The sequence below is a fragment of the Phaenicophaeus curvirostris genome, chromosome 8, assembly GCF_032191515.1.
Source record: "Phaenicophaeus curvirostris isolate KB17595 chromosome 8, BPBGC_Pcur_1.0, whole genome shotgun sequence".
Classification (NCBI taxonomy): Eukaryota; Metazoa; Chordata; class Aves; order Cuculiformes; family Cuculidae; genus Phaenicophaeus; species Phaenicophaeus curvirostris.
In genome coordinates, this window is record NC_091399.1 from 3,424,553 (window position 1) to 3,437,446 (window position 12,894).

The 12,894-nt window shown below is 38.9% G+C and overlaps 1 protein-coding gene across 5 annotated transcripts in view; it reads right to left on the reverse strand.

The window, feature by feature from the left end:
- ABCA4 (ATP binding cassette subfamily A member 4) overlaps nt 1-12,894 on the reverse strand; it is an 87,319-nt gene that overhangs the window by 35,053 nt on the left and 39,372 nt on the right. For all 5 annotated transcript variants that reach the window (XR_011337826.1, XM_069862119.1, XM_069862116.1 and 2 more), the window contains exons 13-18: nt 12,062-12,267; nt 11,120-11,296; nt 8,047-8,269; nt 6,886-7,107; nt 4,750-4,954; nt 2,071-2,169 (exon numbers count right to left, since the gene is read on the reverse strand). Coding sequence is in view for 4 of the 5 variants with exons in the window: in XM_069862119.1 (XP_069718220.1) it covers nt 2,071-2,169; nt 4,750-4,954; nt 6,886-7,107; nt 8,047-8,269; nt 11,120-11,296; nt 12,062-12,267 (1,132 nt within the window). In the remaining variant the exon portion in view is untranslated. The remainder of the gene's footprint in view (nt 1-2,070; nt 2,170-4,749; nt 4,955-6,885; nt 7,108-8,046; nt 8,270-11,119; nt 11,297-12,061; nt 12,268-12,894) is intronic.

Sequence of the window (12,894 nt, forward strand, 5' to 3'; positions counted from 1 at the left end):
CTGCCCTGCACTGCACTGTTCCCTCCAATTTGGTATCTTCCACAAACTTGCTCACGGTGCCCTCCAGCACACCACTCAGGCAGTTAATAAAGTCAGACCCCTGCCACTGATAACTGGTCCCTTGTCACATTTTGCACTGCTGATTACAATTCTTTGTGTCCAACAGTTCAGTCAATTTTCTACCCACTTTGGTGCTCACTCAATCTCATCAATCTGGCTATCACAGTACTACATGACTCCATGCTAAAGCCCTTGCTAAAGTCAAGTTAAATGGTATCCACTGCTCTCCCTTTGTCCATTGATCCAATCACCACAGAAGAAAATCAGGTTAGGCAAGATTTGCTCTTGGTAAATCCATGTTCATTATTTTCTATCACCTTCATGTTTTTGGCACTGGTCTCCAGAAAGATCTATCTCTTAGTCATATCAGGAGTGATAACCATCAACAGAACTAGGATGAGAGCTGTGGAAGGGACTGCAAGATTGCCCCATTTTTTCTAAACAGTGAACTGTTAGATCAGCTCAGCTATCTGATGTAACGTCACCTACGAAATAAACTCTAGCCTTCGATTTAGTAAATTTTTTATCTAAGTAATCTTAAAAAATGTTATTAAAAATAGCATTAAAATAAAAAAAAAACTGGCAATACAGTAATAGTCATTATCTTTTCTGTTGTTGACGTACCTGAGCCACTGAATATTTCAGGGTTTTCAAGCTTTCTCACAACCTCTAGTTTGGATACTAAGAAACCGTGATTCTGTCTTGTATTGGAAACATATCAAAGGACTTATTAGTCATTAAGATAACCTGAAAATTGATTTAATTTCAATTAAATTTAAGCTTAAACTAAATGAATAAAAAAGTGTTTAAATCCTCTAGGTAACTGTGCTCTGAGATACTCAAAGGAGCTCTGGTGCAGGCTATGCCCAAATTCCACAGAAAGTCAATACAAAGTAGTGGCTGACTATCTGGGTCTTTGGCAACTTTTCATTCACCTATAAACATGTCCCAAGTCCTGCTTTGTCTCTTTTCTCCTCCTTCCTATACAGTCAAATTCTAATCTGGTGGGCAGCATTTGCAAAGCTGAAGCAAGTAACAAACTGCACAGTATCTAGACAAACCTCTACTATTCTGAATACCCTCACAATAAATCTAAAGGAAAACTTGATCATTCCCTTAGAATGCACTAGAAGGCAAAGCCTCTTCAAAAAAGCCCAATGTTATAATCTCCTCTTTTCTGATCAAGACATGTGAACAGTGGACACATGACCAGCATGTTCACAGAAAGGATTAACTCTCTTCTAGTTTGTAGGTACCACCCTAAGACTACGTTGTCAGCAGCTAGTCTGAGTTGATGAATGGTAACCACAGTAATGAGAAAACTGAAGAACTTATTTCTTCATCTGTCTTTTTGACTGGTTTTACTGTTACCTTGTAAATTTAAGACAGATTTTAAAACACCACCTTTAGCAAGCCTCTACTCCAGACAGTAGTCATCATTCAGCATTAATTCCTATGTAAATACAATCATCCACATGTTGTTCCTAACTACTCCAGTACAAATGCACAGAAAAAAATTTGCAAAGCCAGGACTTTTGCACTCATTCAAGTTGGTCCAATGGTGGCATCAATTTTGATCTTGCTTACAAACTCAGAATAAACAGACTTATTTTATTGTCAAACTAGACAGCAAAAAATCAGGTTTAGAAAGATGAGGGAGCCTCGGTGTAAATAAGATCAACATGATATTTCATTTTGACTCATTTCACAAATGCCGCATTGGGCAATAGGAACTCCTTGAATGTCTCAAAAGGTGCTGGTTAGAGTAGGAGTTTGATGTTGCTTGCTAACCCATGGTTTAAAGGCTCTCAGATGGAACAGTGACTCACCTGTAATAACTCTAATAATAGCAGGACACTTCAAGTTCAAAGGCACCTGCTGAGGTTCCCAGCACATGGCTGTCTCTAATCTTTGCAGCAGCACAGGTAATGGAAATGTTTCACAGCTACCTCTAAGAGGATCAACAGTTTTGAAGTCATTTCTAAACACCAAACTTTTAAAAGAACTTACCATCAGCAGTTGCTGTTTTCTCAGCTTTTGAGTTTCTAGAGCCAAGCCAGTAAGATTCCTGTACAGGGAAATACCAAGGCTGTGGTAGCCCATAGTCTCCTAAATCAAAAATAAGTAGGTAAAATGCACCTTATAAATATATTTCTCACTGGGCACAAATTCATCTAGGCAAAGTCTGAGCTAAAATTATGAACACCTGCAGTTCTAGTGTTGCATATCAGAAGATCAAACCATCCACCAAGTACCTGACAGAACAGATTTTGTTTGCAGGATTTTTTTTTAATTTTTGGACAGGAATAAAATATTCAGAAAATGTGTGATGTGATCGACATTACCTTCTCTTAAGCAGAAAGTGGTTTAATTACAGAATGCAGCTACTCCCTACGCGGGGGCAATTTGAATCCGCACCAACCCATCAGCAGCTGCTGACTGCTTAAGATGGGATCCCAGCCTCACTCAGGGGTTTCATTTCAAGGCCGCTTAACACTTGAGGGCTGACGAGTGAAAAAAAAATATTTACAATTTTTATCCTGGGCCTGAATTCACAACTGGCAATGAGAAATTTCAGCACACAGTTATTTCAGCACACAGCCTTGCAGGAAATGTGACTGTAACAGAGTAATCCTTTCTTTCAGAAGAAATGGGCTTCTTTTGGTAAATTCTGTTTTGAAAAGAGAGAGTTTAAAAACATTATCAGTTTTTGCCAGGCCAGATCAGAGCTAGTGCAAGTCCGCACTGCTTTCCTGGATCATATTGATTTACAGAATGCAGGGATTTAAGCTGCTGTGTTAAAACTGGCATCCTTGTGAACCCATGTTACTAGCCTTGTGCCACTTATTCAAAATAAGTTACGGGAATGTGTAATGCTCACTGAAAGATGATCAGTTTTTCTACATTGAAAACCACTGTTTATGAATGTGTCTGCTTACTTCTGACTTGCCAAAAATACCGTGTATTTCAAGCCACCCCTTGTACCCTCATTAATGTACACAAATGCTCAGTTTGCATCCATAAGCCATTTGCCTTGTGCTTGTTATGGACTGGATCATACCTCTCAAAAACTGGTGGCTAAAACAATGGCTTCTCATTCAGGATGAATGCAAAACCCAAGTGAACTCCATTATGGAGCAGAATGCTCAACTAGCCAAAGGACCAGTGTGCCAGTGGTTGACTGCAGAGAAAACTTGAGCAGGAGCTGAACCATATGTTCCAAAGGATTATCTAGGGAACTCATAGGGTACGCTCAGAGACTAAAGCATTGATTTGTTAAGTCTGCATGTGTGTGACAGAGAAATGCTATGAGAAATTCCACAGAAACAGAGGAGGAGAAAGCCTAGGAGGCACTCAGAGCAAATAATGGGAAGAACTGAAGCTAATGAATAGAAGCCCTAAGAGACGTTGCTCTTGTGTAAAGTGCTGGCTGAAAAAAAATTATTTGGATCTATGTGCAAAGAAACTCCTGTTGTTTAATTCCTGCTGTGTTCATGGAAATGGGTCATTGTCTATGCTTTTTCAAACAAACAGATTTGCAACATGGGCTTCTCCAAAGAGGAACTTTTTTGAAAGTTACTGTAAATCATCTTTGAAAATAAATATGTTAAAATCACATTAAACTTCTTTGTGAGGACACATTTGTTAAAAACTGAAAAGGCGTCAGTCTGGTTTAGCACAGCTCACTTTGGTAGGGACATAAACAAAGCAGACATAAGGTCATGTTTTAATTTTGAAGCAAAATATCCTCAGACATATCTAAAATTATTTATCAAATCCTTATTTTTTCTTGATTTGGATTAACTATCATAAATGATGTGTGCAGACAAGCATCATCTTACCTTACCCATCATTAATTTTCCTTCATATCTAGAAAATATGCAAGATCTCAGATTCTGAGTAACCACTGAAGAAAAAAAAACCCAGCGTAAGAGATCTTCCAAGAAACTGCAGTTCACACATGGGAGTAATAAATTAATGAAAACTCCCTTCCTTGTACTGCATAAGATTCTGCATTTACTATATTTTAACTATATTCAATAATAAGCGAGATAACCATTGAAGCTACAAGGGCACACTAGTTTCTCATAAAGAAAGTTCCCAAACTTTGTGATGGATAATGAAGAAAATCCTTTTGTGAACTCACACTAGAACCAGGGTTCCCTTTTAAAGATAAAATATATCCACACAGGAAATTTCACTTCTGCCTGGGACACAGTATATGTCTCAAGAAACTGTACCGTGGTCTATAACAGCTGGCCTAATGTGGCCATAGTAGAGATGTGAGCTAGAACTGTTATTTCTATATTTAAAAAAAAGTTCTTGCTAGAAATGGTGGAAACTTCTGAAAAGAAAAATATGTATGCAAATTTGCTTATTCACAGATGTACCTGTAGATTTACTTTCTATTTAAATTTTCAAATAGGACCAGAAATTTCATCCTCCTTCATATATTTTCTTCCTTCTCCATTCTTTTCAGGACTGAAATAGGAGGAAGGCAAAATAAAGAGAGAAAAGCGCAAGCCTCTAATAAACTAATGTTGTCATATTGGATAAGACTCATGGTCTACAATATCAAATACATTTAGATGCTTTTTTTTTTGACAGAGAAATAACCAGAGACTGATTAAACCATCACATTTTACACAACAACTACCACTACTTTGTATGAATAAGAAATTGGCATACCTGGAAAAACATGATCGAGATACCAAGAAAGCATTCCATAGAGAAAAGCATCAAAAAGCATCATTTTGATGGAAAAAAGAAAACTATATTCGTCTCCTTCCAAGGGACTGGTTTGGATGTTGCCCCACTGCAGGCCAAGACCTTGCTCTTCATAGCGTGACAAGTATTCTGTACCAAAACCGAAAGCTACTTGAGAAAGCAGACTCTGGAATAAAGGAAAAATGACATTCAACACAGAGAGAGGGACGATTTGTAAAGCAGCCACAAAAAAAAAAAAAAAAAAAAAGACCTTTAGGGACTGGACTTCAAAACTTGATAATGTTTAACAAATTGTCAGGGAAAAGTAATTTCACTTTTATATTGGACTGGGATGTTTAATCCACTGAATGGTGGCAATTCTAAGCAATATTTAGCCATAATAGGCTGAACACAACTTTGGCTGTACTTTCTTTAGCTACTAGGCAGCCTTCACAGTTTAGTTTATTTTCCATTAATTTCTCTGTTCACATAACACTATAGATGAATCTACAAGTTTGCAGTGTATAAGTTTGCCTATCCTGGAGAAAAAAAAATTCCTACTCTGTGGGGCAGGGGCATTATGAGTAACATGACAGAAAAGTACACCAGGTGCTCATGATAAGGAAAAACGCAACCATCCCTTCCCCTGGTGTGTCTGCTACATATCAGACAGCAAACTAATAAAGCAGTGTAGTATGCAAATATGCTCTTCAATGTTGCATCGCAAAAACAGAGCAAGAAGTGATTTAATGCTGTTTCACAGGAATGCCAGACCTTAGGAAAAGGAGGGGACAAGAGGGATCACAAAAGGAACTCTCAGTGACAAATTATCATAGCAAGCTAAGTAAAAAATGTTTGTTTTTCAGCAATACATTCATTGTTAAGTTATTTTATTTGTCCTTAGTTTTTTTTTTTCTTCCCTACATGTGCACACCCTGCCCTTTACCACCTCTGGTGATCAGCTCTTCCTCAGAGACCAACCTTTGAGCAACAAAGACAAAAATGTCAGGAACAGACAAAAATGTTTATGCTTCTGGCCAGCAAATATAATTTCTTGCACAGATGCCTCCTTCTCCACTTTAGGGTGAGAAGAGAGCTGTCTTTAGGCTTAGACTCCGCACTAGTCTCAAAATTTCTTCCCAGCTCAGAACCTATCAGAGGCCAACCCTACTCATCTCCTGACTTAATGACAGGATCAAGTTTTGACCTTTATTGCCTCAACACGTAAAACCAAAAATGGTATATACTACACCTGTATAGTATATCAGTTAAGAAAAGAGTTTCCTAACCACATTTACACTTAGTTATAGCTTTCAAAGAGTTCTGTTTTCTTTCTCCCTTTTCATTAGATTTTCTAGTATAAAAGGTGAAGACAGTACTTCTTTTACCCAGGTTGTTAGAACGTTCAGCGAAGATGGAGAGATTGGATTCAAACACCAGCTCCCTTTCCTGATTCATTGGGCAACAGCAAATCAATGTGAGTAATTTTGTAAGTTCACAGTTCCATTTCAAAATACAGCAAGAAGTTTCTAGGTACACTGAATAGTTAAGTATTTTGCCTGTTATGGAAAAGAACCAACAAGGAAGCACTACATGGAGAACATCTACAACTTCTTAAATGGAAGATATTTCTCAGAGCTTTGACACTCGGGTTCAAATCTTAACTCTATGTTCATTTAAAGAAGGAATGTGAACCAGAGGTTTTCTCCTCCTCAGATAGTACCCTGCTAACCAGGTTATGGCACACGAGAAATATAAGTGTCCCCATTCTGTGAATTGTCTTTGTTATTATTAAGAATAGAAGTTAAATTTGCTTTGACTTATAAGGAAGTGCTCAAAACTTTTTGAACATTATGCTAACTTCCTAGCATACAAAATGTGAAATAAATTTTATTGAATTTTCTAGAAGCCATGAAAATATTTCTTGGCCACTAGGCCTGCTAAAGGCTTATTCACTTGCAATCCCTAATTATTTGAGAAAGGTTCAGAGGTCTCCCCCTCTGAATCAAAAAAGTAGAGAGCAAGAAACATGAAATGCTTTGTTACTAACATACGCACAATGAGAAGGGCAGCTGAAATTTGAACACAAAGAAAGCAAATAATCAGTGAAAGGCTTACTGCTAGGATCTTCAGGTTAACAGTCATGCGGTCCTGCCAGACAAAACAGACAATATGAGGCAGGTACAAGGTGAAGTAGATGACTCCACTGCAGGCAGCTGCCAGATTGGCTTTGGAGAAGAAGGTGCTGAACAAGAAACACTGCATTATGGTGGCTGTGGTGAATGTCAGTAGGAACAGAAAGAAGAGAAGTGGACTGCTATAATGCAGTACTTGTCCGCTCTGTAAGCAAAAGAAAAACAGAAAAATTTAGAGGTATTGCCACTTTCTGAGCTCGCAGAAAAGGTCAGGATTGCCATTGATATTTAACATGTAATGAAAAATAAGCTAGCCTTTCTTACCTACTATGACTTCTAACTCTCCCAGGCATTAATGTTTCAACACCTGTTGTCATTACAATAACAGATCCTTCATCTAACTTTATCCCTGATCCTGGATTGTGACTTCAAGTTAATACAATAGGCTGTGGAGTTCATATTCATATTTGATGACCGAATTAAGGTCATAACTGATTGAAAGCAGGCATTCTGTCCCTGTCTTAATAAGCAAATCATTATAAGCAAGATGTGCCTGTTGGGAAATTCATATATTTTAAATAAAACTATTTGAAATATCATAATAATTTTTCATTGATCACTTCTCATCTTCTCAGTCCACTTGCTTGCAATTCTGAGTCACAGAAGCAAAGGGTGAGTGTTTTTTCAAGCTGTCCTGAAAATTCTGCCCTTGCGGTCTCTTTTTCCTTTGAAATAACGGCATAATTTCTAAGTAGGCAAGCACTGAATATTATAAATCGCATACGGTAAATTACAAGATGACAGTTCTTCATACTATGATCCCTTCTATTTAAAGCAACAGTTTTTATATATTGGGATATCTGCCTCTTTCTACAGGAAACACAATATAGAAAGTAATCAGCTTCATGTGTTGTTCTGTAGGGAATCTTAGAATAAATTTTACTAGTGAATTGTGGATTTATCTTTCTATCTCTGCCAAGTGGTGATGCTGTCATGAGGTCTTTGAAGAGTGTGCCTGCTGCATGCTCTGATCACAACAGGCCACCCAGCCATTTCACATCTCCCTGGCTACTCTTCTTTCTCAACAGCAAACTGGTATCAGCAGCCCAAATGCAACAGTGAGTTTGAGAGTGGCAATCCTTACCATAATCAGTATTGTGAGGAGGAACGTGCTCACAGCCATCATGCCAAAGCTGTCGAGGAACCAAGTGCACCAAATCACCCCATTAGTTATACCTCTGTTCTTCATAGCCTCTTTCAGACGCATTTCCTTCTCCAGCACTATACTCTTCACAATCATGGAAACTGAATATATCCAAGCTAGCACCATGAAGATGGGAAAGGCGCGGTTTAAGGTGATCATGAAGCTACCAAAGCAAGAAGGGAAAAATTAATTCAGTTTAGGTAAAATGGAGAAATATTGGGATAAAAACCAAGAATGAAGATGAGTGGGGAAGAATACATTTTTTTAAAATGTGGGAGTGGAAATTATTCTAAGCATCAACAACATGTTGCTAGTGAGCTTCACAAGATAAAATGTTATTTCTATTGCACAAATAGGTTCTAAAGGTTAGCAAAGGCTACAATACATGTGGTGGCTGATGAAAATGCGTTTCTCTTCACAGTAAATTTCCCTATGATGTATGAAGAATAGATTAAGATCCAGGTTATTGTTAAGAATTTGAGAACGTCACTGTCTTTTTGTGCTCCCAAGATTCACTGCTAGAAGAATTAGACAAATTAAGCATTAAAAGCATCAGATGCTGCCAGCCAGGCTGCTGAAATTCATACCAACCATGCCTCAGGGAATGTGTTGGTACTGTGTCAGGTAATGCCACTTCCAAGCTGGCAGTGCGGGGACAGGCTGCTGAGGGTGGCCCTTCCTGTACTGCGATGAGGGTGCTGCTGCCTTTCTCCATCTCTCCCCCTCAGGGTCTATGGCTGCTCAGACCTGGCATATGCTCTTTTGTGAAGCACTGCCCCAAATGTGCTGTCAGGGTGAGGAAGAGATTTGGGGGTGGACAAATTGAAAGTGTTTTCTGTGTATTTGGGATTGCAATTTTTCAATGAAATTACCCTAGAAACCAAATGTACTTGATTCTTTAGAGGCCAAAAGCTTAAAGCTGCTAAAACCAGCAAGGATCAAAAAACCTTCAGCTTCCTAAATCTGAGCTTTACAGAACTATGTTTTTGCCATATGCTATGATAGCTGCTCCATTGTCAAAGTAAATGGTAAATCTTCACTTTTTCACCAAGAAATCCTGAAGAGCAATCTGGCCTTTGGAACAAAGCTGTGCTTTTGTGGAATGGCCTGGGATACACTGGGGTTTGTGGGCTGGGGGGCACACGTAACCCAATACTAGCCATGTGTAGCACAACATACATGTTTGCCATGAGGATGCACTTGCTTTGCTTTAGCAGGCTCTCTGCAGAAGCCGTCACTGGGTTTGGATACAAGCCCTGAACCCTGTGTGGCTGCTGCACGCTTCATAGGACTTTTGCACACATGGGGCTTCTGCCTCTTCAAGTATTCTCAGAAGGTAGGAAATAAACAGCAAGCTTGTCAGGGTGATGTTTTTTCATACTAACATGCAGTGACTGATGGGGATGACAGGTCAAATTATGTATGCCTGCAATCTGCCATACTCTGCAATGTCAGCATTTGCCTGCACAGAGCACATTGACAGAAGTACAAAATTATTTCTGTAGCACCTTTTTTTTTTGAAGCAGAATGCATACCAAGACAGTTGCTGTCACACAGATTGCAGCACTGGAACAGGCACACTGTGAACAGGGAAGAGGCATGACTTCACAAAACCAGGAGCACACGGGCTGGTTCAGGCAGTGCTAGTGAGGGGTCACAACATCCACTGCCCCTCTGCCTCCACATAGCCATGAAATCTCCACACCCAGGAGCACGCTTTCTTCTTATTTATTACAGAGCAACAAACCACCTCTTTCTTCTCTAGCTTCTTTATTCTGCTCTTCACCAGGGAAAGAATCTCCTGGTGCCTGCAATAATGAACTGCAGCCGCAGTCCTGGAATCCTTTGCTAGTTTTATATGAGATTTAGTATAAAAACCAGCCAATCTGCATAAAAAATGTGGACAGGAATTAGGGAGAAAAAGGTTAGAGTACATCAGGTTATTGCTGAAAGTTGTAACACACACAAGGGAAGGAAAAAGGTTAATGTTCACAGAAACAAATGTTCAACAAATTCAATTTGACTGTAGGTACTAGTCATATAGTTATAAATGGAATTCTGTTTAGGAATGTGGTATGGATTTTGGAAAGAAAGTTTCAAGAGCCTCAGTTATTTTGGGATTCTGCAAGGCTCTGTAGATGTCTTCAAAAACCAAACCCTACAGCTTTTGGGATTCTGGTATATCTAGATAAGATTAAGCCCGGGGCTAAGGTTTGTTAATACATTCAAGATGGGGCTGTTTGATTTTAAGGCTTACAGAGATAGCAATAGAGGTATGAGTTCCATTAGGACAAGCATTTTCTGTTCAGTTTTAATTTAGGACGTGACTTTTCAGACATAAAGAAAGCTGGGTTTTAGAAAATTAGGGAAAATAAGCTTACTACACTCTGCATAGTTAACTGAAAGATGTAATATTTGCTCTAATATGGTCTGTGCTTTGTGTTCAGTTTTGCCGCAGGCCCTGGTCATATGCTATGAGGCTCAGTTTTAGTAAGATAAAAACTTCCTAAGTTTCACATTTTTACTTGGCTGTGCGTAATCACAGCGGTAGCTCCAGGGCTGAAGTTGCTAGGGATCACCGAGTTACAATTGAGGTGTCCTCATCATTGAGATTCTCAGCTGTAACCTATATGAAGGTTTATATTATTATTGTTGCCTGGAAAATAAGGCCAAAAAGCCTCAGATTATCTTTTGGATTTTGTATGATATGCAAAATTGGAAGAAAACTACTGCTTTGAAGAAGCCAGTGTTGTGTGTTCATTTTAGGTCTGGACATTGATTTCCTAGATGCAACAAAGGCCAGGATTGGGATTAGAGGTAGAAATTTGTCAAAGGCAGCTTCAGGAGTCTGGGTTATGGCAGGATAAGGAAAAGAAAAATTCATTCACTTATGTCTCAGTTATTGCTCTTGCATTTATACTTTAGGACTAGGATTAGAACTGGTGCTCCAGAGTCTTAAAACACCCAGAAATCCGGGTATTCGTCAGAATTAAGACAAACTGCTTTTACTCACACATCATCCACAAAACACGGATATGGCATTTGCTGCAGATAAATTCCAAATGGCACTTCAGTGTTGGTCTGGGTCTTTATAATCCCATGCTCTATCATGTCTTGAAGATATGCAAAGCCTCCCCAGATATAACGTAAATCATCTACAGGATCAGCTCTTGGACCAGGGTCCCAGTACCTCAAAAGAAAATTCATACGGAAATCATTTGGGTAAACAGTGGCTTTAGGGAAGGGGCAGGGAGAAATAAAGAAATAAAACTTAGCTACTGGAGTTGTCTTGTCTAGATTTTGGTCTGTCAGACCACATGGCTTGAGAAATTGACCTGGGAGGTTCTTTTGTTTCCTTTAACTTTCTCTACACTAGCACAGAAAGGTAATTTTGGCCAAAACTGTACATAAACCGGATGACTGCTCCAGGATAGAAATAACTGTATTTGGAATATGGTATTCTTGGAAATAAAACTAGAACAGCTGGATTGCAACTACCAGACATCATTATATTATTCTATGTAGACAATCCTGAGAAATTCTTTCTGCCATCACTTTTAAGTGAGTCCATTTGAGGGGAATTTCAGGAGGAACAGCTGAGAAATTTGGTTGTCTGGGTGGAAGAAGGCTTGGTCACAATCCACATAGAACTTCCTTGTCTGCCTCTCCTAATGATGGAGCCAACAAAAAACTTAAACACCTTACTGGATAGATTCTGAGCAGAGTCATTCCCTTTGCCGTGTACCCATGCACCTACCTCCTACCTGGCCTGTCACAAGAATGATACCACTTCTGTCAGTACTTGGTGACAGGAGATGGATTTTGTACTGCATTACATACTAACTATTCGTGAACATAGTTGGATTTAATGCATTAATCCAATGCAGGTTCTAATGTCCTTATGTCTCGTATTCATGTTATGGCAGGCAAGAACTGAGCAGGAACCATCAATTACCTGTCTTTGATTTTGTTTGTTTTCTCCACTGCATCTATGTCCATCCGGATCTTGTATTTCACATGTGGTGGAATACTGCTGGTTGTAGGCTCTATGTCTGGAAAAACCACACCAGCCCAGAATTTGTTTTCCTCCAGCAGATGTAGGGCTTGATGAGTCAATTGAGTTTCATCAGGATAACCTTCAAATTTATCTAAGGTCAAGCACTACAAATAATCACAATGAGAAAAATTGTATTGGAATTAACTAGTAAGAGGTATACATTAAAGCAAAGAGGAGGGGTTGAAAACAGAAAAGAGGAGTAGGTTCCTGTTGCTATTTCAGCTTTAAAAGGTCATGCTGAAACTCTTGAAAGTTGACTCTCCTTGCTGAATGCATTCTCATTCTTAGTCAAATTCTTATGACAAATTCAAAACATATAGCATTGTCAATATGAGCTCAGAAACATCATTCTCCCTAAAATCAATTGTAAACCTCAGATTTACCATTTCTGTGGTCAACGTGGGCAGATGAAATAATTTTGAAAACAGCTTATTCCTGATGTTTAAGGATCGCTTCCTCAAAGCTCAAGAAATGCCCATCCTGACAAGTAAGAAATCAAGCAGAGGCGGCCACCGAAGCAAGACCTACTATTGCAGTTTAAGTATGACGGGGCAAATTTAGATGTACCTGTACAAAATGTGTAGCCAGTACTAGGTTCAGCCAAAGCCAGTGGTGCTATGGTTACTAATTAGATAGAATGAAATAATTTTTTAAAATATAATTAAGCCACTGTTATCATTCAGCTGCAGAAACTTGAACTCTGCCACTTAACCTATACTTGGAAGTTTCCC